Below are 24,494 nucleotides of genomic sequence, written 5' to 3'. Positions count from 1 at the left end.
GAAATTGTTTAAATATAAGATATGTTGTAATTATTGTAAGTTAAAAACTAAAAAATATTTATGTATTTTTTAATTAAGTTTTATTAATTGATATTAAACAACGAATCTGTTCAACGACGTAATTAATACACACCGTACCCGTGGCTGTACAAGAGCGTGTGATTACAGAAGCCTTATTCGCTGCGGCATGTGGGCTAGGGGCTAGATCATTGACACAACCTACGCGGCTAGCTCGTCACCTGCTAGAAAAAAGACGTTTTTTTTGTACTATGAATCTTGTTTTAAATATGTCCGCGACTATACGAAGCTGTCAGACAAGTTCTAAATAAACAGCTAATGTTTTTAAGACTTTCTAGAGCACTTATGCATCGTATTAAATTCGGACAACATTCTAGTCTAATGAAATTATGATTAAAACTCATTATAATATCATATATTCCAGATAAAACGAAGGATCTCTGCGAAATTCCATGACACACACATCAAATACCAAGGGATATTTAATACAGAAGAATATTTTTATATGATAGTGCCAAATAGGATTTAGAAAAATTTTAAATACATTTATTTTGATAATTAGATAGGACATAATAAAATACATCAAGATGATGGAAGGGCGCACGATCGACTACAGGCCCGACGGTGGAGGTCTTGACTACCACAACTCACCGCTCATGGCAGAAATACCAATAGACAATTACTCCCACATCCACAGAAGTATAGAGCATTTAAGATCAATAGGCATGGCACCACCGATAGATTCGCATAGACATTTAGCAGCTAACCTGACGGATCTTAGAAGATACGAACATCCTGATGATATGCCGGAGATAAAACCGTCCGTTCTGAGGCTGTCGGAGTTCAAGAGCGGCCTCCAGGACATGAGAATCCACAACGACCAAGAAAATGATTTACAGCGTCAAATGACACCCCACGACGATGGCAAAGGATACAGCGCGCCGTCGACGCCTCTATCAGAAAACGGTGGACAAAGCATCCAAGAAGAGAAGGTTAGATTTTATATATGAAGTTATCATAATTATTTTGGTATCCTTGGAACCTTTCGGAAGTTCTCGTCTTCTGACATCATGTTCATAATAACGAGGATCACGATATAAGTCTGTTCCGCGTAACAGAACATTAATCTCGCTGTAATGCTATTTTGGCCAACGTTTTTCCTAATATGTCCGAGTACACGCTTCCTCGTTCAATTATTATTTAACATTTTTACAAGTGTCTATTAACATTAGTCTGTAGTGTACTTAAAAGTCACTAGTGTAAGACTTTTTGAGTGTCCACGTATTTGCATAGCAATCGCCTTAACAAAATTCAAATATATTCAGCATTAATGGCGATATTATAAAACATTAAGTTATTAAGTTGTCTCCAATACACATTACACATGAATATTCTTATCGGATCAAAACATTCTAATACCTTAACCTGAACAGCAGTAAACAGAATCCGACATAAGTCATATAAGAATATTTCTCTAAATCAATTTTTATATTTTAATGATAAAAACGTTTTCTCTCGTTGCATTAAGCCAATATCATCTTTAATATTTGGTTGTTAAGTGCCAAAATCACGAATTTCCGAAACGAAAGCCTCCATTACGCTTGATGAGTCCGGATGTGCCTTGAACGTACAAGGTCAGCCGTACTCAGGTCGATTAGAGGTTGTAAAGGACAATAAGTACAGTCTCATGCAATAGATAAGAACTTTTGGTACATGTCGCACTCAGCTAAACTCGTTCAATCTGTACTCTCAGGCATGAATTACTTGTGTCAATTTTTAATTATCAACCTGATATTGATCTGATACAATTTACTGATAAAAAACAATTTAATTTAACATTTTAGTATACGGAACCCAGTTAGGTTTGTTCAGATCGGTCTTAACTCAGTCGCTTCCGTGAAGATCGCGAGTTAATTTAAACATTTTAAGTTGGTAATTAAGTATTACTGTGTATAATTTATACAACTTATCTCTCACATCTCACACAACTTCCATTGTTTTGATAATTAGTCTATGCATTTTTGAAGATTTTTATAATTAATGTTTCGTTATAAACTAATATGTTATTAATGACATAGTGACCAAATAACCTACCGAAAACTTGGTCTTTTGTATAAAAAACATCAAACGATTGAGATAAGGATTGACCCGGTAGAAAAAACAGAATGATATCGACATATTATATAAAATAAAACTATTTACTTTAACCCCTACAGCTAAAGATAAAGTTATCGATATGAAGCAACTTCCTCACTATTAGAAATTACGCCAAACTTTTTCTACTAAATTATTCTACACCTTACAAAAATTCTAGATGGATTTTCAACCTATAAGAATAAATGTAGGTTTTATATCTTTTATATCAAAAAAAAAATAAGAAAAATATATTTTTCAAATTAATATCCGTCCTCCATTCAATTTTATGGCTTTTATTTGATTCACACAATAAATTCAATTAAAAATATTGCTTTTAAACCATATTAATATCGAGATTCGAATTTTAACCTTTTAGGTATAATAATTATTACAAACTGTTAAAAAAATAGTCTCCCATCTATTTATCTATGTAGTAACATTACTTACAAATCAGTTTTTTTTTTTTATCAAATACCCAAGCAATTATTTTCATATATTCATAGTACTGATATTTACATCATTAAAAAAAATATACAAAGTATCTTACATCATTATTTAAAAAAAAATTTAAAATTAATTATTATTTTTTACGTAAATTAATTTTAGACCTTGTGAGACACGCTTCTTATGTACGGGTTTCTCCGCAATGTCTAAACGAAAATAGACATAACAAATGATTAGGACTCTGTTAGATGATTACGAAAAATTTATGATTTATTTGTCGTAAATGTCGTTATATCTTTACGTAAGCTGTTGCTCTCATCCAGACGGACATATAATAAAATTGTATTTCCTTTAATACTTGTCGTCTTGTTTCCAACACATCTGAATTTCAATGAACAGGAATAACCTTCAGTGTTTTTTTTTAACTTATATATTAACACAAATTTAAATCATTTTTCACTTTCCGATTTAAGGTTAAATTTAAATTTTTTGGCATCACTATAACAACATCGAGTGTAGCTAGGCAAAAAAACCGTCACATTATATAATAAAACCGGAACATCTGAGCTATATGAATCTATAGGACTCGGTTTTAAATATCTTATATGATATGGTAACCATATCGGCTGTATAAATAATATCCGATACGTATTCCCGCCTGCATGTAGTAATCTATTCTGCACGGCGAATCTATCGATAAAAAAAAAACCTGATCTGTTTCCCGCGCAAATCGCTTCACGAGAAACCGAATTTGTTTCAAGGCCGCATTCCAATTTCAAACCATTGTCAATGTCGCCAGTGCGCATGACGGATGTTTTCTTTGGCTACTTTATTACGATTTTTTAAAGTGACAGTTTCATTTAAAATAATTAAATTATACCTACAGTTTATATTTTAATAAAGTTGTTATAATTAAGATATACAAAGTTAGATAAAATTTTAAATTCCTAATTATAATTTAAGCAAGGAAACCCGATTCCGTCTTCTAGACTTTATCTACGACCGCACTTCGAACGGTCAATGCCAATAGAGTGTGCACCAGACATGTCATTTAAATGTTTTTTTTGCATATGTATCAGTAATTTTAATCTAATTAACAAACGTCTTTTTATTAAGTTCATTGACTCTGAATGTAAATTTGTTTCGGCACCAATAAATTTTATTAATATGTTGTCATTGTATAGTTTTAATATGTGTATATTAAATATTCATGTTTATATTCGTCTCGCATTTAACACTAACAATGATTCCTTATTATATTAAAATAGCAAAACATAATAATTAGTAGGCAACTCGCCACATCTTGCATCCGAACAATTTCTTGGAACGTATCACCAAAATCTTTGCTTTATATTTATCCAAAAAAAAAAAAAATCATCCACCTTATTGTAAGGCAGTAAAGTTTATAGTGTTGTAGCAAATATCATCCACGGGCGCATATCAACAAATTTACACTGTAATTTTGATTGACACCGACCATTACGGGCGAGTTAGGCCTTGCGTCATCGGTTAACTACGGACATACTTTGCCTTATTTTTTCGGCGCTACCAACATTACAATTGCAACTGATTTATAGTTTGTATCCTGATATTGAACTTTAAGACATTGAAATAAAAGTCAAGGTCGGTTTCAGTGATTACGCTATTATATTTGGTTGCCTACAGCTATTAGTGATCTCTTGGCGTGTACCATTACGTTGGTTATTTTTGTTTTGTAATTTGTTAACATAAAATGTTAATTATATATATGTATATATATAAAAATGTAAATATTATATATATATATATGTATATAATATTTAGATTCTATATACACATATATACGTTCAACGTTAAAATACAAGGTTAGATGCTATAATATAATCTTAATAACGAGTAAAATAATAATATATGTAACAAAATTACAGTAATTACAATCCTCGTCACGCGATTCGGCTATTTTTATCTCATGTGATATAATTATTTTGACGGCCCCGCCTAAGGCTAGCTCGACGATCTCTCTTGATGTTACCAATTTCTCATACACAATGAACACAAACATAATAACAGACGGACAAAATAATCTCATAAATTATATATATATATAAAAGTTTTAGTTTAAAAAAAACTTATATCATATAAGTAAATTATAGTACTTACTATGTGAAACGAAGTATACGTCGGTATCACAGTGAGATTTCAACAGGCTGAGTTAGATGTAACAAATCGCATACTCGGAATAACTTCATTGCTTCATTAAACTATTAACACATACGAATGATAATGAAAGAAGAATAATTCAAACGGTCACATATTTCGGTTTAGTCAACTATAAATCATTGCAAGGCTTAATACTTGTCAACTATCATGTTACCGCGCTGTGGTTAGCATCTCACATTGTTACAAAACAAACATACAAGTTAACGAAATACCATAACTATTATATCCCATAAACTTTCAATATTAAATGTAATTATGTTATCATTTTTTTTATTTTATTTTATTGTATCTATTATTCTTACCTTATCAAATAATTTACGGATTTTAATGGAACTTTGCAATAATATAGATTAGTATCGGGATGATACCTAGAGTATTCATTAAGCAATAAGTTAAAAAAATCTAAAATATATCTCGTAATAAGATCTAAGTCATTAAAAAATACATCTCAATAGAAAGTTTTAATCCTAACAAGATAAAGCCTGCATTTAAAATGCTATAATATACTGAAAATATAATTTACGTAGAAACATATAAATAGATAAAATACTATATTATTAAACACACCCACAGCTTGCCGGACGTATTTGTGACGTCACTAGACAAATTTAGCTCGGCCTTGGACGGGCTCAATGCCAGGAGAAATTAGGTAGCAAACAAACGTACACTCACACGTTACATAATATATAACTGAAGAGCTCTCATTGCAAGCGACACGAATGAAGGCAACCAGAGCAATATTAATGACATGAAAGATAAGGAAACCAAAAAATCTTATGTACAATTCTGATATGCATATTAAATTCTGTAAATAATATTTATATTTAATATCATAATATCGCTTTCCAAATTAATATTAGATTTAATTCTATTCCATATTTAAATTTCTATACAGAAATACAAATACAGTATTTCGAAATTAATATCCAGACGAGATATCGATCTGAATAGTTAACCCTCATGTCATAATTTATAGTTTCAACCCTTACACAATTAATTTAACCCTAGCAAGTGCAGGTCGAATTTTAAACAAACTCCAAGTCATCACTCAAGGGCCGAAGTCACCCTCAACTTTGATTTTAGAGTATTAGTTCCCGCTAATATAACTTTTATTATATTTAAATATTTTTATATATTTTTTTGTATCTTTAATTATATAGCGTTTGTATTATCTGAAGTTCTGTACTTAAATCTAAAACGAATCTATATATTTTTTTGACACAGTATAAACGTTTAAATATTTATTTCATACAATACACAGGGCATCTAAAACTTACTACCTTTACCACTACAATATATGTATATAAATATAAAGCATTTCGTTGTGTCCGAACACCCTGTACATAACAGTGTATATGGTTTAATATTCACAGTGCACTATACAGGGTGGTCTCAGCAAATAAATTATAAGCCCCCAAGTATCCCTCAATTAGCATAGATAAGCTGTACACTAAGACGATGTCTGGGGATCTAAATTTATGGAATCTAAGGTACAGCAAAAAAATAAGGAATCTGCTAAATGGGAGAAGCCATGTTATAAGCTTGTGAACATTGTCCGTCCTCCCATGTGATCAGTCAGGGTGGTCTTCTATCCTGAGTGACCTACTACCGACCAGCTGTTGGAAGCCCTATGACATTGGCACCTGCAGATTATTTGCCCATATGTTCCAAATCTCTGATAATGCGTGTAGTTTGATTTCAAGCCGTAATTGCTTGGTTAATAATAACTTAACGTGGCTCTACCTGTTACTGATTGGAGATATTTAATCTTCGCTAACTTAAAATGTCTATAAGCGATATTTTTTGTATTGTAAAAGTTATTTGGCAATCAAATTCCCAATACACGGTCTAATTTTAGTACTGACTTTACTTACGCTTGTCGCATTTAATGTAAACATACGTAAACCGTTAAATTGAAAGTAATGTTAAACACTATACGAGTGGGAAGACGGAACTCTTAAGCATCCCCTAAAAGTTCTCAGATTGCGAAAATATCTTAAATTTTAACAGGATGTAACATAAGAGGGATACGACCTGTCCCACGACCTGCAGGTGACGCAACACATGCTTACACCCGGACACACCGAAAACCAATTTTAATACATCGTGATAAAGTTCATCTTAAACGCATTATAAAATAAGGTTTTGCAGTCCGTGGCGCACATGCTCCACACAGAAATCAAACAAAAAGGAATCTTCCTTGTACAGAATAAGGTTCATTCTAAATTATACACACGGTACATCCTCGTGGGAAAAGTTTACCCAATTGTGGATTTTTGTGCATTGTACGATCGAATGATTTATCGGAATCTCACATTAGTTTTGTTAGAACTTCCTTTATTTGCGTCTATTTTTGGGGATGAATATAATATTAATAAGGCTTATTCTGAACTCTACAATACATGGGAAGTGATGGAATAATGTATGACCAATAATTTTTGTATATCTATGACTCTACAAAAGTGGAGGTGTTGAAAATTTCGATATGAATTGATTATTACGTCTCATCTCTCCCTAAAATTTCGCGATTGCTTATTATCAATCTCTACATTTATATGTATAAAGTAAAAAAATTTATGCCTTAGATATAATAACTCAATCTACATCAACTACCTAATGAATACTCAGCTTTATATATTTAATTCTAATTTTGAAATAAATCATTATAATATAAATGTTTTTATGAAACAGAATCACATTTAATGTGAAAAAGGACTTAAATAATTGCTAACGTTTATTTTTTAAGCACAACTCCTTGTTTTGACCAAATATTTTTCTGTCGCTCAACACCTAAAGCACGGTTACTTATCGATAACCTTTTTTTTTATGTCCAAGCTTCTTCTCCAATTCTCTATCTATTAGAATATCAAAACATCATTAAAATAAGTTCAGCAATGAATTAGCATAAATGATTTACTTTCGCCCATAATATTAGTAAAGACAATTCAATAATAATAGCATATAAGATGAGTTGCGCAACGGATTAAATCAGTGTATGCAGCGTTGTGCATCTGTCGTTGCTTTGTCATGACAATGCAACGGTCAACACTGACCCAATGCCCTAATAGGGAGGGTAATGCCCATAGGGATATCAATGGATCCCCATTGTTATGAAATTCAATAGTTTTGATAGATTCCTTCTCTTGTTATATTTATATAGAATAGTATATATAATTTATAAATTATCCTCATAGCTTTGTAGCCCTTGAATTACATATTTTAATGTTTAAGCCAAATTATTGATTAATTGTAACCGGTTTTGTAGTTACGTGTATATAAAAAAACATACATAAAACATAAATGAGTAAACTATAATTATTATATCGAGACCTCGGCCCAAGAGTGACGTCATGATTCCTTTTATTTTGATAAATAAACAATCTCACAGAAAATTCATGCGCGTACTGTTTTGTATGTACTGTATTTATTTTGAGCATTAATAGGTATAGATTAATAATATCAGAAATTAATATTTCCTATCTGTATGTTATAAAATCTTTTTTTATGACGACGACTTCCATATAAGGACAAAGACAGTTCAGTGAAATTCCCGATCACCTGTTACATGACGTCACAAGCCACAGATATTGTAATGTTTAGAAAGGGCATACTAATAAAGATTTTGAATTATATATATGTATATATTTAATAATTAACATTTGCATCACAACGTTACAAAGGACTAGTCGCGTCCCGCGACTGCTCTGGTAGTTTATTGTCTTTTTTAATATGATGTTTCATAGAAATAAGTTTAGAAATTTTCGCGAATTGTCAAGATTCTTACCAATCTCCATGTCTACCAGCTGGGCCTTTCAAGGATTAAATGCTGCTAACCTTAAAGAAGCACTTTAAAAACAATAACCGCTTGCTTTGAAAAGTTTTATCGAAGTCAGTCCAGCCATTATAATTGCTTAACAAAATAAACATCCGACATCATTGATCGGAATTCACAATGCAAAAAGTTTTTAAGCAAAAAGTTTTAATTCCTTTACTTATAAGAAGGTAGATTTACAGTCATCACGGGTGATAAGGACAGCTATATATTTTACACGGAGATAGAAAGAGACGGCATTATGAAAACTCCTTTTACCAAACACGTATAAGTTTCTCGCATTTCCTCACGTTAATGGAATGACTATTAATTGCTGGATTACTATTAAACTTAAAATTGAACACAATTTTAAACGAGATCCTTAAATTACTTACCATTTTAGGAAACTAATTTGAAAAATTTATCTCTCTCAGTATATAATTAAAGATGATTTACGACGAAAACAATTACACCGAGTCCTAAATATACATTCAAATATATAAAACATTAAAGTACTCAAACATTTAACAACCGTATCGACCTCGAGAATATTTATTGATAAATAAAATTATATTTATATTATATAAACATATATAATAAGATTGAAATTTCATATCCATGAGAGCGAGTTATTATTATATAGCTATATATACGAAATATAACAGATTTCTAAAGATACCAAGTATGGTGGTAAATCAATACCATTATCTCAAAACCACTATAAAAATGAGTGATACCAAACAACTCGGGCGGCTTTCTGCGAAACTATAAAGCTCAAAGGATTACTACCTTTATGGCTATTGTCATTAACACTAAATTCCCGTGACGAGGCTCAAGCTCTGGTCGAACCACAATTATCTGCGTAACACCAAACGAGATTGAACTATAATGTGCTGTACATTAAATCAACATTGTAATAATGTAGGCGCAAATCCATTTAAGATCTGAAACGTTCAAAATGAACCTTATACGGGAAGTAATAAGTTCGAATTTAGAAAACCTTATATGAAGTATTTAGGCCGTTTGAAATCTGTACATAATCATGCTCCCGCGCATCTCACGACATCGGGCGGAAATCTTAATGGATCCTGGAACCCCACTAACGATGGGTTTCATCGATCCAATATTGCGTTATGTTAGTAGGTAATGGCTTTTGTTCACATTTTTTTATGGGAATTCATAGAACAGGAGTTCATTGTATGCGTCCGTCAAAACAGTAACATTGTATCAGCACTATGTCCTTAGCGCCGTAGAAAAGTTTAAGCCTTTCAATGTTGTACCTGTAATACATTATAACATAATTAGAAATCATTACAAACGCCCAAAAAAAAACTTATTTAACTTCCTAAAGATGGCACAATAATTAAGTAAAAATATCTTAACCAATTTAATATTTATCGATAGCAATTGTTTAAGTACGTTTCGTAGAGATTTCTCTCCCTTAACATATAATGGACATAATCTATCAAATACCAGGAAAACCCAAAAATATTGCAATGACAAATAGAATTAAGAACTATCCCTTTTCTAGTCAGCCAAAAACATCTATCTATCTATCAATTTTGAAAAGTAATCTTTCACAATTTACAAACAGCATTAAATATGATTTCACGTCTTACAAAAGACGAAGACATCTGAGAGACTTGCGCCAAATTGGACGCCCAAAACGAATTTCCACGCCCAAATCCATCCGACTTCAATGCCAATACTGAATGGTTTCTTTTTTTTTTTTTTGTCAAAGCGCACGATTTCCAACTTTTTCTTACTTGCTGTGGGTGACAAAGTAAAAAACTACTGTGAATTATTACGTTCCGTTCTAACGTGTTTGAATTTAGGGTCCAAAATTGAATGATCGCGGTAGGGTCCAATTGGGGTCTTGGTCCCACTGATTTACCTCAATGCTTTAAAAACAGTTATTTTGAAATAGGTTTTTATTCGGCACGTGCTGATACGAACTCGTCCAAAGATTTCAATTTATCAGTTACAGCTTTGGGAATTACAAATCAACATACTACTTGTATCTCCCAGCTTTACTTGAGGATGCCATAAATATCTCTGATAGTATTTTACATATAATTCCTATGTATTTCATAATATGCCCACGCATAGGGTGAAAACTAACTAAAAATGGATTTTGTAGATTTATCTATCTTTTATAAAATTCTTTTTATATACATTTTTTGAACGTAAATAAGTGTTTGTTATAGTTAATAAATAATTATTTTTTCTAAATTATTTGGCGTAATGATAATCAATATAAAGTTTAAATTCCATTTTATTTCTCCTCCAAATATTCTTTATATCTGTATGTACATATTTAATTTTACAAGTGTATATCATCTTTTTAAAAATCATATATTTAGTTCCACTCATATTTATTGCTTCTAAAATTGTAATTTTATTAAAATTATTCTGAAATTAATTACCCAGTTATATGTTTAAAAATATGTACTTTTAAAAATCTTATATTATTTCGACGAATAATTTGTTTAGTTCAATCAAATCGTGAACAATTTTGCCTGTCTTAAAATAAAACTGAGATAATTTTACATTCTTAACATTTAATGTTAATAATTTTAAATCTAAATATATAATCTTTATTGGGTAGGTATGTATAATAAAAAAAAATGTTATAAAAAAATCAATCAATACAACAAATAGTTTCACCACAGCCATAATAAGTCTCATTGAAGTTTACAAATTATGAATATTGTAACAAAAAATATGATCTCGCTTGAATCGATTCGTTTGGTTTAGTAACAGTTGATTTCTTGCTATTTACCTGAATTATCCAGTTTTTACGATCGTTGCGCCAATATTTAACGCATGGCCAAGCTTGACATTGACAGTTTTTTTCTAAAAAAAAAAAAAAAAACTAAAGAGGTCGGCTAATTCGTTCTATCTATGACATAACAAGTACTATAATTCTAAATTATCAAAACCAATGGTCTGTATAGAAGGCCATGGAAAATTTATTGTGAAATACAATGTCTCTTAAACATCTAGAACGATGTTATAGAATTTTACACTGTATGAATTTTGCTTGTATCAGTAAAAAGGAATTATAAGATTGCACAAAAACGAACTGAAGTAAAAGTCAATGTTGCCAGTGAAATAATTAATCATTGCTAAGTTTTTTTTAAGACGATGTTTGTCACTGAGGTTCAAAATTTAACGGCTCCATATCAAGATGACGTTATAATATCTTTAAGTTTAGATTTTTAATTATTATTATTATTTTTATTTATTCCGTTAAAAAACGTTAACGTTCATACGTCGATTTAAATAAAATAATTATTGGAATAAACCGATTCAATGGTATTGATTTAATAGAAGGAAGTCTTTTAATAAATCAAATGTCAAGCTAATTTGCAATTAGTATTAGTTGCAATTGGAAATATCTAAGACTGAAACAATCACCTTTGGCTGAGCTAATTTTATAAAAAAAAAAAAAAAACTTGTACAATTTAGTACAGTAAATTAACTACTATCTAACAGTAGCAGCTGTTTCCGCCACAATACGTATTTAAATATAATAAACGGGTTTGTACATGTTGTAATTCTAAAACACATTTTTATTAACATTCATCGATTAATTGCGGAGCAGCTTTCGAACTTCATCGGTTATAAAGAAGTCATTTTTAAAGTAGATAATCTGAATCCACTGCGTTTTATTTCGGTAAGAAGCTCCGGTATAATTAATTTCATTATCCTTTATTTGTCGACCCGTGTCACTTACTAACCTGTCATGCGGATCTTAAAAATGTATGTAATGTGTCAATCTTAGGTCGTGTACGCTAGTGTAAGGCTGTATTCACACTAGAGACAAAGAAAACGCTTTGGTCAGTTACTTCGGTGTATTGTTACAAATCCTTCGCAATAGTCAAAATTGTGACAAAAAAACCTCATTACAGAACGACCCCTGAGCCTTGCAGACAAATAGGCGGGATGTATGCTGACGATAAATAATAATTTTAGGACACTGAATCTGTCCGTTGTGAGTTTTTGTGGTTGTTTTTACCGAAAGGGGCCTTAAGGAAATTAGTTAAAATCTTGCTTGTATTTTTGCAAAACATAAATAATTTATGAAATGTAATTTGTTTGTGTAATTAAACGGATCTTTTTTTATTCATAAACAGTGTTAGTGTGGACGCTTTGCCAAAATAATACATTACAACTTGCAAGTGTCAAAAAATAAGCCCCTCTTAACCTCTTTGGACGTTTAAGATAAACGTGACATGTTTGTTTTGAGGTCTAGCAATTTTTCGGGTTAAGGGTCAGTTTAAAACGTTATAATGGATGTCCGGTCCTTAATAAGGACATTAATCCCTTACCCTCACAACATCTTTAGGGGAAGTTATCTGCTTCAAATCAAAGCATTTCATGTCACCCTATCATTATACGTCAGGCTGAGCTTACGATAACTTAAATGTTTTTAAACCGCACTTTAAATAATAATAATTTTTAATTCTTTTTTTTACTTATTTTTTTTTTTGGTGTTACAAACAATTCAAAGAATTCTTAGTTTGTATATTAATTTATTATTGAACTTCACTGTTAGTTGAATGTATTTTTACAACACACTCGTGCTCTTTTTTTTGTTGGTTGTTGATCATATTTTTTGTTTTAATTTGTTTCGCTCGACACATTCTCTGGTTATTATTTTAATTTTATTTTACATCAACAAATCATAACTTCATTAGTGATTGTTACAATTGGTCGATTTTTTTAATCGAATGATTCATATCTTTTTTCATTCCACAACTCTGTAAAAGTTCTATGTTGGAGGCAACAAACGACTATTCCTAAATAACCGAAGCTATTTTAGATGGAGCGGAAGGTGCTGTTACAATACATCAATTTAACACAGATTCCTTTGCGGTGAATCAATCCTTCACGAAGTCCTATTAAAAGTCAACCACCACCTCGAATTACCAGCCTCATGCCATTAAGTGCTGCTCCAAACTTTAATTATGTTCAGGCTGTGACCAATCGGGTTCGTGTTTGCGTATTCTGACTAGTCATGCAACGTGCTACCGAACCTGCAACTCTGTCAAATAGAAACTCATTGCCATCATCATTGACAACAGCAACAATGACCCTTATAAACATAGCACGAGGAGATAAAATCATACGAACACGAACATTATTAAGATCATTTTATATTTGATTCGTTTCTAAACTGTTTTCGTCAATAGATACTTATACTTGATGATGTAATTTGAGTTTTATTTGCTTGGTTCTCAAGAGATAATTTCGATTTGAATCTATCGAAAAATGTTGTTGAGAACTTAAAATTGAGTCGTGTTTCGTCAATAGAATCCGGTGCCTGGAGGAACGTGGCCCACAGTTTCATTGTTGGACACTGAATAAACCGTCTCGGTGAGATGACTCAGAGGTTTTAGTTCAGAAACTAATTTAGAATATCACAATGAGTATCGGTGCGGTTCCGAAACAGCCTTTGATTGTGCGCCATTCTCATTATACACGTCGTTGGCACGCGTGATCTCTAGAACTTGAAGCTTCTTTAGCAACAACATTTCAAAATATATTAGCAGATAAACACAATACTGTCGATTTGATATCGGGGAACACTCGACTTGGTCAGACAAATAATAGCTTCAACTGTGACTAATTCGTTTTTTAATAATGATTTAGTTTAGAATATAATTACAAAAATTCTCCAGTAGATTAACTTTGCGGAAGTCGGCTACTCAAGATGCGTGAAAAACCGCCGTGAAGGTGGCATCCTGGCTTTATTACCGCGTTATACTCTTAAGTAAATAAAAAAACCTTGTTTCGCATAAACTACAAGCAATTCGTTTCGTTACCGGCGGATGTCGTTCAAGGACAAATTTAGTTTACGACTTGTGGCTGCATTTAGTAATAATAAATATAGATGCACTTTTTTTAAAATATGCTCCTAGTAAACCTGGTCATTATTACAATATGACTATAGATTCTGCTTAATAAATTAAATTTAACATATGTTTTTTTTTTTTGTTTTCAGGTGTTCGGCTCCAAAGCGGATCTACAGCTGCACACACAGATTCATCTCCGCGAAGCGAAGCCTTACCGATGCACGCAGTGCCCGAAGGCTTTTGCAAACTCGTCGTATCTGGCGCAACACTCCCGCATCCACTTAGGTATCAAACCTTATCGCTGCGAGATCTGCCAGCGTAAATTCACGCAGCTGTCTCATCTTCAGCAACACATCCGCACCCACACCGGCGACAAACCCTATCGATGCACTCAGATCGGATGCACTAAAGCCTTCTCCCAACTCTCTAACCTCCAAAGCCACAGTCGCTGTCACCAAACAGACAAACCGTTCAAATGTAATTCCTGTTACAAGTGTTTCACACACGAGAAAGACCTGCTGGAACACATTCCTAAACATAAGGAGTCGAAGCATCTCAAGACGCACATATGCCAATACTGTGGCAAAAGTTACACTCAAGAGACATACTTAAGTAAACATATGAACAAGCACGCGGAGAGAGCAGACAAGCGGCCGCCGATATCTGCATTAGGTCTGAGCGGTCTAAACAGGTCCCTGGCGGCGGCCGCCCCCACTGCCGCTCCATTTGCTGACCACCCATACTGGCCGAAGTCAGCCCGGACTCAGCGGCACACATGTCGGATGAGGGAGGCTATCACCAACAGAGAGAAAGCGACGAGCATCACGAACAACAGTTACAACAACAAAGGGCATTGTTCGCTCAGCACGAGAGCCAAGAAGACCGCATCCAGCCTCCAGTGTCATCAGCTGCGAATTCCGCCTTCACACCGATCAACTCGATGGCCCCTCACTTAAACGGACTGTCCCATCACAGTGCGCTGCCCACGAGACCTTATCTGTACGACCCGCTCCACTTCCAACAAGGGAAGCAGCAGCCGAACTCGTTTCCCAATCAGCTGATCTCCCTCCATCAGATCAGGAACTACGCCCACCAACCTTCCCTGCTGCCCGCGGAACACATCCTCCCCCATACTTTAGCTCACAAAGACAAACAGTAACCCCTTTGCCGTTATGTAGGTGCACTTAAACTAGAACTAATGATGGTATTATTAGTATATAAAAAAAATAACAAAAATTATTAAAAAATGTTTAGAGTCTCGCTCCCGAACAGTGGTGTGTATCGAATACGAAATTCGTTTTGACATTAGTGATGCGAAATTCACGTTTCCTTTTTTTAGAACTTATATCGATATTGTGTATAAATATTCTGAATTACGCGAGTAGACGTTATTGTAACTATTATACTGGGTATGAAATGTGATTTCGATTATTATGTAAATTGTTTTTTTTTTTTTAAACTATCGATTAGTTTTCATGAAAGCACAGTTACCAGACGATAATATTTGGTTGTATTTACTTTATTGTGAAATTTATGATCTTCTAGAGATTAATTATTTGTTACGTTAAGTTTACGTCAGCGGTGAGATCTGATGCCTTTAAGAAAACTAATCTTTACAATCGGTGTGTGGAAGCAATAATCTGATTATCACTCTATATTATATAAGAGTATTGTTTACATGCATGATAGAGGAAAGCTTTACACGTACATGTAACTCCACCGAGCGTTATATGTTCTGTGAGAACAATCACATTTTAACCTGTACCTAGTTATGAGTCTAAAAGTACTGAAATTTAAAAAAATATATATATAATTCAAAAACGATATATAAATTTTTAAAACAGGTTTTATGATCGCGCAATAAACAATAGTATATACAAGAGTTTTGTTGTCAAATAGCTATCTATATTTAATAAAATAGAGTTCCTGATCGATACATTAGTGATGTAACAATATCGATGAAATACAAATCCCATTTGAAATCACTATATATCCGTTGCATTTTTTCATCGTTTTCTTTGAGATCTCTTGAACCATCACATTTGCACTCAGTTCCTACTTAGATCGAATAAAAATTTTCTTAGATTTAATTTCTCTATTTTACGCTACTGTTAGTTATCCATGGACATATAGAAAATGTGGTCTTCCTTCAGATTAGTTTGTGATTAATACATGTATATGTATGTATGTATGTATGTATGTAAACGACATAGTGAACTAGGAGTTACTTGCAGATAAGGTTGTGATGCGATTATCCGTCTCTAACACAATCGGTCAAAGATCTTTCATTTCAATAGCATATAGTTATGAACTTATTTTATTTTAATATCACATACACGTCTTATTTCAGAAGGCTGAATACATTTTCTACGTGAATTTCATATTTTTTTTTTTTTATAATGACGTGGCCAAATCGCTTTTTTCAAATTCCATCGATGGAAACGCACTCATGTAAATATTTTGTAAATAATCTTACACATTTTTGAGGAAATTTAAAAATTTATTCAACTTTTTTTTTTGTTTCCTTTTAAGTCTTACATGCTTATGCTCAATTTTAGACTTAAGGTCGTACAGTTTTGGACACATCTCAGTTAAACTCCTGCGACGCTCGAGTCATGTCCTGTATACATGGGCCGTGTAAAATGTTGTAAATGTACTTAACAGCTGAACATTTTTATCGGTATAATTTTATCGGACAATCGGCTCACATCACTATTCCAGATTAAAGCAATATGATTGCTATATTATCGTACTTAATATTGTAATGCCTGAAAAATTTAACATAAAACCAATTTTCTCATAGAATACTATGAAATCTAGTTTAATTTTTATCGTATACGAATTCGTTTTATTTCTGATTTACGTTAAAAATGTGATAGGTGGATGTGTCGGGTGTAATAAAGTGTCTCAATGATATTGTTAGGTTGTGGTTACGTTGACTCGGTCCCTTGGGGACCTGAACGCCGTCTGTCACTATTAGCCAAATGCTAATTTTAAGTTCTTGTACAAAACATTGTTTTTATTATAATCTACGGGCAATATTTTATCTCTTCCGATAACTTAGTGATTATTGTAGTTGGACACGGCCGAGAACTTGTATTTTTTTTTGTTTGTTTTAATTCTCATTTATAAGGGATTAAAAGATCGCCAATATCTCTCTATTGTAAGTAGAAATGTGATATTGTAATGGTTTTTCTTTAGTTAAGTGTAAACTTATTATAATCATGGAATATATTTTTGTAATTAATTTCAATTTTTTTTTTTTTAAATAGTCTCGCTTCATCTAGCGGTCCCGTTTATGATAGACGAAAGTTGAAGGAATCTTTTTTTTTGTTACTTAAAATCGATTAAAAATTAATTACAACTATGCCAAGAATTATATTGATTTTATTTACCCCTTACACACACTAACATACACACACACACACAGGTAAATTTATAATGAAAAGCACTTGTCAAACTTTTATATTTTTATTTAGTTAACAGTCGCAAATACATTACTGTATATGTACTTAAAATAGGTATTTACAATATAAAAGGGGACATTATACCTACGTAGGTAAACTTCATACAGCTCAAACCATACAAAATTAGAAAGCAAAATACTTTATACTTAAAGAATTAAAAGATGATATTCATAAACAAAAGCGAAGCTGACCATAAATAATGATTTTAAAAAGTTAGTATTATTAGAAAACGAACACAGAAAAAAAAAAGATTATCTATGGTCAGCTTATCCAAAGACAATAAGGACGAATTCTTTTCACCTCAAACAGACTTTTTATGACAAAAAGTCGCAGACAAAACAATCAGAATCCGCCTCATTCAGTGGCTTATAAATAACATCTTCCTGCTTAAGAATTAAAAGGGAATATTTTTAAATAATACTTCATATGTATTGTCATTTAGTCGCCCTAAAACTAAACGAGAAACATATAAAACAGTGAGTTTATTGTCGAAATGCTTTAAGATGAAACTGTTTATATCTAGAGATCAAATCCTAAACCAGAAAACAATTCGAGAAAGCAGCGTAATCCGCGAAATAAAACGACAAGCGATCATGATTCTAGACTAGACGCTAGACTGGTCTAGACTAGTCTAGACTTCAACCTTGTAGGGGGAGCCGGGGATGTGGTCATCTCCCCACTTGACAATCACGATGTACTCTCCCCTGTCTCTAACGACGTACCAACATTCGTAGTTGTTTTTACCCTTGTGCTTCAGTTGAACCTCATCGCAAGGACCCTTGGGACCGTAGATGCCCACGTACAGAATATTGTTGCCTGCGAGATAAATATTGATACATATATATAACAATATATGAAAAAATATTAAGTGTAAAAACACTATATAAAATTGATTATCATCTGTTTCCTTATTAAGTTTAACTAACGAATAATCTGATAGATACTAACAAAACCAGAAATGCTTAGATTGCGTTACGTTATACATACGATATATATATGATAAGTAGCCACAAAAGGCCAGTACAACCAAGCCACACTTACCAGCATCCCCCGCATGGACAGTGAATTGGTTGTGTTTGTTGAGGTACGCCTTCTTTAAGCCCATACCCTTGCTGGTAACCTTTGAGGCATCCGACTTGAAGTGCGGCAACACCGGTCCCTGCTTCTGTGCCGCCTTCGAAACCTTCTGAACCGTCTCCACAGTCACTGAAGACGTCTCCTGAGCACCAATCTCCGCGAGATTCTCGCCTGGTAACAAATCTTCTATTACACTAACCGCTCTTTATATTTTAATGATAAATTTATAGTTAAATATTTTGTATAGAATTTAAAATATTACCAGTGGCTTCGATCTTGAACGGCGAGCCCACTATATGAGCTCCGTTGTACTTAACGCTCAAGTAGTAGAATCCTGGTGCTAGAGGCGTGTAGCGGACCTTCAACACAAAAACATTACTAACATATCGAAAAAATAATCGATTGCATCTTATTCTCAGTATTTATAATAAGTTGGTTTTTTTTTTTTGGGTATGTGATTGATTTATCGATGGCATATCGCAATTATTATTCTTTGAATTTTTTCTTAATATTAAAATGATTTTAATTATTATCTGAACGAAAATATTTTTCACCTAACGGAAATCCTGTCTGCGTAACCAAAAGTGTTATGTTGTAATTGTTTTTAAAGATATATAGATTTTATAAAAAAAATTACACACTGCCTGGTTCTCCATCTGTGACTTTGTTAGGTTGAACAGATTTCGATAAAACTTTAGTGAAATAATTAGGACTTCAGAAAGATACCATACACTAAAACCGTGGGGAGAAACTAGTGTACCTACATAACTTGTTTGAAAGAATCATTACATGTTAAAAATTATAATTTATTAAATTGAAATGTTCAAAAATTTTCAATAATTAAATACGTTAATAATTTAAACTTCTCTTTTTAAATAAAATTAGGCAAAATCATCTATTAAAAGTAATATATAAAACACTATTGTAATAAAACGTTTTAAAACAACAACTAACTTTAAACTTAATTGGACAAGACTGGGATGAAATATAGCGGAAATCGCATTCTCGAATCACGACTTTAAGAATAAATTCCTGTTCTTCATCATTAACATATAATACAATTGTCTTGAACGTGTATTATAATCAAATAACAATATTACCACCTGCTATGTTGCAAAAGTAGAAACTTAACAAGCAAAAATCATTAGACGAATTTGATTAAATTTAAATTGTAGCAAACATTTTTAAACGTAGAACAACCAAATGAAAGTTATCAAAAAGGCGATCAAGGTCAGATGTGATGGTTATATCCCAACCTTGTATCCTTCTTCAACTTCTGTGCAGTCCATAGCCACTCTAGAGGGTCCATCCAGGGTCACAGCCAGGATACCAGCACCAGCATTGCATGTATTTATAATGAGGTCCGTCTTAGCACCTGCCGATACATCTCAACATATATCTTAAGATCTGTCTTGACAACTATCGTGTCATTGAATTATTTTGTCTCGATTAATTACATAAAGGTGAAATAAATTGTCAAAGTATCTTGTTTCTTAATGCTCTTTAACCGATTTATAAAAAGATAGTAATTCTTTATCTTATATATATGTGTATGCCATTCTTTATTCGTGAGACTATTACTATAATCATAATTAACGTAAAACCGTAGGCTGTTACAGTCATATACTTGTGCCTTATTTATTGTATATTACAGTATGTCACGTTAGTTTTATAATTACACAATCTGACCTGTTTTAACACTTCCAACACCTGGCCCGTGAACATGTACTGCAGCGGGATCCGCGTCATCTTTACCAACCTGTACATTGATATTATTATATACTATATAGAGACATGCTTCGACAATATATGTTAGCTATAAAAAGATTTAAACGAAATTTTAAATTAATAAACATTTTATCTTTTTAAATATCTTTGACTGTTTTTTGAGGGGAAAATCTGGGAATAAAAAAATTTAAAATATATATATTTTCGTTATACAAATTAATTGATAACTGAATGCAAAGATAATTAAAATCTGCGTTGTATTCAATACCTTGATCCTGAGAGGTGAAGCGGGGATGTGGACCCCATTGAATTTCACATTAATATTATGGACCCCGTTCTCTCGAGGCATGAACCTGATGCTGTACTGGTCTCCGTCGATGTTCTGGATGAAGCAGTCGTCAGTTTTTCCGGATGGCGAGATCACCTGACACAAAATACGGAAACTTATTATTTCAAATAACATTTTTTTAAATATTATCAATGAAGAATTTAATTTACACAGCGATACTATTAAAAGCTATAAGTTACGTTTTGTCAATAACATATTCACAATACTGTACCTCATTCTTTCACAGAAAAATCGTAATAAAACCTAGGACGTTACCTATATAAAATAAATAACTCATTATTCTTGATCACGTAATATTTCTAAACTTAATTAGATATAAGACTTTCGCGAGTATTCATTTAAATGAAACTAATATTTTTCTGATCATACTAAGTACGCGTATTTTATTATCATACAAACAACACAATCCCGACGTTTCCTGTTCAAGCTAAATATATAAGTTCCTTAAAACTTCTAAGCATATTTTCCTTAACAGAACAATATCAATATTTATTTTATATTAATTCTCACAGCACATTTCTCCCCGGCTTATAAAATATGAATCATGATATATATCGCGGTCACGTGCGCTCACTCTCCTTTTATGAGATTTTTTTTTCCCACTTTTTATGAAAACTTTGTACAGGATCCGCCATGTTACATCTCATAACATTTTAAATGTTACATTTATTTTTACGGAAGTTAATACAAAGAATTGACATGTTCATATGATGTTTAGTTACGAATAATAATTTAACAATTTTGTTCAATTTTGCTTAAAAGTTTAAAAGTCGGACGCAGCGGTTACAACAGTAACATCTAAGTTTACTGGTTTGATTCTAAAAATGAAAAATATGTTTTTGATAAGGATACATATTCTTCTTGTGACTGTCGGAACATTGAAGAGTTATTTGAAGGCTAAGAAATTGTAATATAAAACAGAAACTCTTTGGTGTAACTTATGTTGGCTGTAAAGTCTAAACATTGTCGTGTCTTATTGTTTAAAAAAATTAGTCCACAGAGCAATGTATGTAAAATACGTTACAACAATGCCACAGCATAGAGTCCATCGATCATAAATCTTTAATAAGCGGACCGTCATGTTCACACGATAAATCAAAGTGACCCTCTGTGCGAATATTGTCTGTGTTCGCAAACCTATGATGATTTAAATACATGATTCATGGCACGATACTAACACATTGTGGTAAATCCTAATAATAATATATTATAAATGTTAAAGTATGTGAGGATGGATGCTAGTTGCTGTTACGAAAAAACTACTAAACGGGTTACAAGAACCTAAGAACTTATACACATAGTAGTTAATAAAAGTGTTTGTGTTCACAAAAAAATCATTAATAAATTGATGTTAGAGAGGAATATTAAAGAAGTTTTTTATAAATAGGACACCCTTACACTTATTTACTTTTTGTTTTTCCATAGATCTATTTGTATTGAGATTTTTTTATGTCAATAAATACGTATTTATGAATATATCCTGATCTCTATTAAAAAATACACATTCATAACTACATTGTTAAACTAACTGCGTTTAACAACTGGGTTAGTTACTTCGGTCAGTCCAAATAGAAAATTAATGACATTACTATAGGCGACTCCTTTTAATAGCATTAATAACATTTGAATGTCCTTGTGTCTCATATTTTTCATATACTTAATCTCTGTTCTGATAACGATTTTTTTTCTCAGACTTGTCGTTTATTACTCTTTATTACAAACAATACTCACTCTGCCATCCAGGCTTCCTTTAGCGCCGTTCAGTCTAATATAGAACTGAGTGGGCTTGTCGACTTGAGCTGAGTCTGGGAACTGAGCAACTTCCAGCAGGTGGGCGTCTCCAACAGCTGGTGAAATGTACACCTTGAACGGCGAGTCCGGTATGTGCTGCTCGTTGAACTTGAGACCGATACGGTATTCACCTGGAATAAAAAGTCATCAATTGTTATGGAGACGATCCATTCCTATTAGAAATTTTAAATATTCTCATATATATATAACCTAAACTCACATATTCCTATTATTATATCCATATAACCTACTCTGTTCCTATCAGAATAAAATTGTCATAAAAAAGTCTAAACTTCATTCATAAATTAGTTGTTACATCCCTTTTAAAACGCCGACAAATGTAACAATAAATTAGGGAACGGAACTAAAAAAACCGTCGAAATTGGGAAAAAAAATTTTTACAAAAACTCAATTTGACTTGCATAATACACTAAAACGTCAATCTGTGCAAGGGACTAACGATGTCAGATACATATATTTGTTATCGGATGTTGTAAATATTTAAATTTTTACACGAAATAAGATCTATATTAAACTCGAGGTAGACGGAAAGTTTTGAAAGCTATAATGAAATGAAAAAAAGTAATAAAAATGTAGTCTTATAATTCAGTAAACAATATAATGACAGCGATTTATTAAATTAATAATCATTTTAAAGTTTAAAAACAGAAAAAATTTTCGATAAATAATAGCTATGTTTAATGATTAATAAATGTTATTAAGTAAAAATATTTTTTAACATATAAAAGAAAGTTTTATCGTTTATGTTACAGCCGGATCTTCGTGGAGGGCATATTGTTACGTATTTGCATCTCAGCAGTGGTTTTTCTGCTGTGTTTTTCGTTGATTGGACAAAAAATACTGTTTCGTGTTTTTGAACTTTCTTTTTCTCGTTTAAGGACAGGTGGCACTGGATTCACTTAATCACACGTTTATTTCCAATTACCCAAGGAAAAATTATAAACAATTATAAATAGTTATTTCCAATCAGATCACTTTATTTCTGTTATCTTATTAAAAACAAATAATCTTATATATTACAACACCGATACGTTAATCAATTAATATTTTAGTATACAATTAAAATTATATCAAAAAAATATATATATATCAAATATAAAATGATAAAGAAAAAGTTAAGATGATTGCCCAACCTTTATTTAAACTACGTCGATGTTTCCTTTCATTCAAATAATGATGTTACACGCCACAGTGTAGCCACTACTGACATGCCACAGGTTCTATATCCCATTCCATTTTGTTTCAATAAATTTTCAGTTTTTGTATGGCAGGTGCGTGTGTTTTATATACGTGATCGTACGTATATAACGTGATTGACTTAACAGAAACAACGTAATAATTGTTACGTGACAATATTAATTCAAAAACATCCAGTTAAAAGATTCGCCTATATTATTATGTTAATAATATTTAATAATATCAAATACGGAGTCAGTATATTGTGAGATAGGAAAATAGACCGCGAAAGGTGATAATGACTATAACTCAGTATGAGACAGCTAGGTAAGCATTTACATAAAGACAGATAGTTATAAAACTTGTATGTATATACTTCATCATCATCATCAGCCTATCGGAGCCCACTGCTGAGC

The 24,494-nt window shown here is 32.2% G+C and overlaps 2 protein-coding genes across 14 annotated transcripts in view; one reads left to right on the top strand and one right to left on the bottom strand.

The window, feature by feature from the left end:
- LOC116776062 (zinc finger protein rotund-like) overlaps positions 1 to 17,845 on the top strand; it is an 88,134-nt gene extending 70,289 nt beyond the window's left edge. Inside the window, 2 exon segments of the mRNA XM_061524384.1 lie at positions 14,619 to 15,219; positions 15,222 to 17,845. Of these exon segments, the coding sequence (XP_061380368.1) occupies positions 14,619 to 15,219; positions 15,222 to 15,628 (1,008 nt within the window). The 3' untranslated portion in view covers positions 15,629 to 17,845.
- Positions 17,846 to 17,921: 76 nt separating this feature from the next.
- Positions 17,922 to 24,494, bottom strand: part of LOC116775906 (filamin-A) — a 53,315-nt gene continuing 46,742 nt past the window's right edge. For all 13 annotated transcript variants that reach the window (XM_061524381.1, XM_032668940.2, XM_061524383.1 and 10 more), the window contains 7 exons: positions 22,822 to 23,012; positions 21,010 to 21,165; positions 20,703 to 20,772; positions 20,270 to 20,388; positions 19,276 to 19,372; positions 18,978 to 19,184; positions 17,922 to 18,752 (listed from right to left, as the gene is read on the bottom strand). In XM_061524381.1, coding sequence (XP_061380365.1) covers positions 18,568 to 18,752; positions 18,978 to 19,184; positions 19,276 to 19,372; positions 20,270 to 20,388; positions 20,703 to 20,772; positions 21,010 to 21,165; positions 22,822 to 23,012 — 1,025 coding nt within the window. In that variant the 3' untranslated portion in view covers positions 17,922 to 18,567. The remainder of the gene's footprint in view (positions 18,753 to 18,977; positions 19,185 to 19,275; positions 19,373 to 20,269; positions 20,389 to 20,702; positions 20,773 to 21,009; positions 21,166 to 22,821; positions 23,013 to 24,494) is intronic.

Source organism: Danaus plexippus, chromosome 24 (assembly GCF_018135715.1).
Source record: "Danaus plexippus chromosome 24, MEX_DaPlex, whole genome shotgun sequence".
Taxonomy (NCBI): Eukaryota; Metazoa; Arthropoda; class Insecta; order Lepidoptera; family Nymphalidae; genus Danaus; species Danaus plexippus.
The sequence above is the reverse complement of the archived record's forward strand: the minus strand, read 5'-3'. Positions and strand labels throughout refer to the sequence as shown.